The sequence below is a fragment of the Diospyros lotus genome, chromosome 4 (assembly GCF_014633365.1).
Source record: "Diospyros lotus cultivar Yz01 chromosome 4, ASM1463336v1, whole genome shotgun sequence".
Lineage (NCBI taxonomy): Eukaryota > Viridiplantae > Streptophyta > Magnoliopsida > Ericales > Ebenaceae > Diospyros > Diospyros lotus.
The window spans coordinates 36,335,974-36,338,786 of NC_068341.1; the positions used below are offsets into that span (position 1 = coordinate 36,335,974).

At 47.5% G+C, this 2,813-nt stretch overlaps 1 protein-coding gene across 1 annotated transcript; it reads right to left on the reverse strand.

Annotated features, from left to right (window-relative positions):
- Positions 1 to 1,948: 1,948 nt before the first annotated feature.
- On the reverse strand, positions 1,949 to 2,596 carry LOC127799814 (uncharacterized). Its single transcript, XM_052334033.1, has one exon. The coding sequence runs from the start codon at positions 2,594 to 2,596 to the stop codon at positions 1,949 to 1,951; it is 648 nt and encodes a 215-aa protein (XP_052189993.1).
- Between the last annotated feature and the right edge of the window lie 217 nt (positions 2,597 to 2,813).

The following is a 2,813-nucleotide window of genomic DNA, read 5'->3' on the forward strand; positions in this document are numbered from 1 at the left end:
TCTGCTTCTGTTAATTGCTTACTTGCATAATAAATGGTCCTTTGTATCTTGTCCTCTTCCCGTACCAGCACCGAGCTTACGGCTTCTTCAGCCACAGACAAATAGATATATAATTGTTCTCCTGGCTTCGGCTTGGTGAGAATCGGAGGTGTAGCCAAATGTTCTTTCAGCTTTTCAAAGGCCCTCTGACATTCGTCGTTCCATGCGAAGTTGTTCGCCTTTGCTAGGACTTTGTAGAAAGGAAGGCCTTTTTTCGCTAAATGAGAAAGGAATCTTCCTAGGGCCGTCATCCTGCCCGTAAGACTCTGTACTTCCTTGATGCTCCTCGAGGCCAGCATATCCATGATGGCCTTAACTTTCTCCGAGTTTACCTTAATTCCTCGGTGGTGCACTATATAGCCCAAAAACTTCCCTGCAGAGACACCAAAAGCACATTTGACAAGATTAAGCTTCACATGGAACTTACGAAGGGTTTTGAGGCACTCCTCCAAATCTACCGGATGATGCTCTACCTCCATGCTTTTCACCAGCATGTTGTCTACATATGCTTCCATATTTCTCCCGAGCTAGTGCTGAAAAAGCTTATTTACCAAGCGCTGGTAAGTGACTCCTGCATTTTTCAAGCCAAAAGGCATCACCGTATAACAATAAGTCGCTTTATTAGTAATGAAAGCAGTTTTCTCCTGATCTTCCGAGTGTAATGGAATCTGATGGTATCCCTAGAAAGCATCCAGAAAACTTATGAGTAAACAACTGGCAGTTCCATCAATTAGGGCATCGATCCTTAGAAGAGGGTAGCTGTCTTTCGGGCAAGCTTTATTAAGATCAATGAAATTAATGCAAAGCCTCCATTTGCTTTCCCCTTTTGGGCCCAACACGACATTTGCTAACCATTCCGGATAATCTACTTCTCGGATATACTGTGCCTTCGTTAGCTTCGCGGTTTCTTCCTCAATTGCTAGAGCTCTTTTGGGAGCGAAACTTCGCTTCTTTTTCTTGACAGGTCAGAAGCCTGGTCGTATCCCTAGTTTGTGCGTCATGACTTCTGGATCTACTCTCGGGATGTCCTGGGCAGTCCATGCGAAGATGTCCGCATACTGCCTAAGAAGTGCCAATATCCGACCCCTTAACGGGTCTTTCAACTCTGTACTTATCTTTATGCAATGATCTGGACAATCCTCTTTCAAAGGTATTTCCTCCAATTTATCCACCGGCTCTGCTATCTTTGGATCTTCTAGCCCTTCTAGCAGAAAGCTAACCTCTTTCGAAGGATCTTCTCCCTTTCTTCCCTGGGGATTCCCGTGGGAGTTTGGAACTTCTCCTTGCGACATTGCTCCTCTGTCTTTTGCTATGCCTACAGAGGCCATATAACATTCACGTGCTGAGCGCAAATCTCCCTGGACCTTGCCTGTTCCATTGTCTGTAGGAAACTTCAACATCATATGGTAGGTGCTAGGAATAGCCCGAAGGGCATTAAGGCCTGACCTTCCCAGAATCATGTTGTAGGCCGAAGGCACGTCGGCTACCAGGATATCTAGCGTGACTTGAGAGGTTCGAGAGCCTTTTCCTACAGTCAGCGGAAGTTGAATGATCCCTTCCGAATATACGGCCTCCCCATCAAATCCCACCAAGGGGACCCTCGCTGGTCTTAGTTGCGCCATTTCGTACCCCATGCCTAAGAAGGCTTGTCGATACAAAATTTCAGAGGAACTTCCTGGATCCACGAGGGGATCATTTCGATTCGGGTACCCAGGGAGGTTATTATCTGAAAAAGAGATTGGCTCGACATGCCTCGACCTTTTTAGCCCACCGGTATGACCGCCAGTCCCTCGTTTGCCTTTCACGACTGGGACTTCTTCTACAGCGAGCGTGTGGAATACCGGAGGTTGGGGATGATCATCTTCTCCCCGCTGCGACTGCTCTCTCGCGGCGAACATCGAGCATGATCTCAATCGTTCGTTCGGTCCCTCTTAGGGGGACTCCTCGATCGCGAGCGTCTATCTTTCCTTCTTCGGGAATCGCCTTCCCTAGACACATAACTCCTTAAGAAACCTCTGTTGATGAGTTCCTGGATCTCCTCTTTTAATTGGTGACATTCTTCCGTATCATGGCCATGATACCGATGGAAACGATAGTATTTATTCTGATTCCTTTTATCAAACAGTGCCTTCATCGGCCGAGGCTTCTTCAGATAATCCTTACCTTCAATGGTGGCAAGGATTTCCGCTCTTGGGGCATTTAGAAGGGTAAAACCACCCGAGTCCCAGCGAGGACGATGCTTCTCCTTCCGGTCATCATTCTTTCTTTCCTCGGGGTGCTTTTTTTTATCTTTCTTTTCCGCGTGTTCTGCCCTCTTGGCTTGCATGACTTCCTCGGCATTAATATACTTTGTAGCGCGACCCAAGATATCTGTGAACGTTATCGGGGGCGTTTTGGCTAATGACTGAGCAAAAGGGCTTGGCCTTAAGGCGTTCTGGAATGCTACCATAGCCACACTATGATCGAAATTCCCAATACTCAAGGCCTCCATATTGAAACGCGAAACGAAGTCTTTGAGAGGTTCTCCTTGGTTCTGCTTCATACTTACGAGGGCCATGGTGGACCTTCGGTGCCTCCGAAGAGGTGCAAAATGCCCCAGAAAACTGCCTCAAAGCTGCACGAAACTCGAGACAGAATGTTGGGCCAGGTTTGAATACCAAGCCCGTGCGTGCCCTTCCAGGGTTGCTGAGAAAACCCTACACCGCATCGTGTCCGAGGCATCCTGCACCATCATATGAGAGGTAAAAAGATCGAGGTGATATGTCGGATCAGAG

Bases quoted from the DNA above. Each gene is read 5' to 3' on its own strand.
- LOC127799814 (XM_052334033.1), bottom strand. From the start codon at position 2,596: ATGGCCCTCGTAAGTATGAAGCAGAACCAAGGAGAACCTCTCAAAGAC.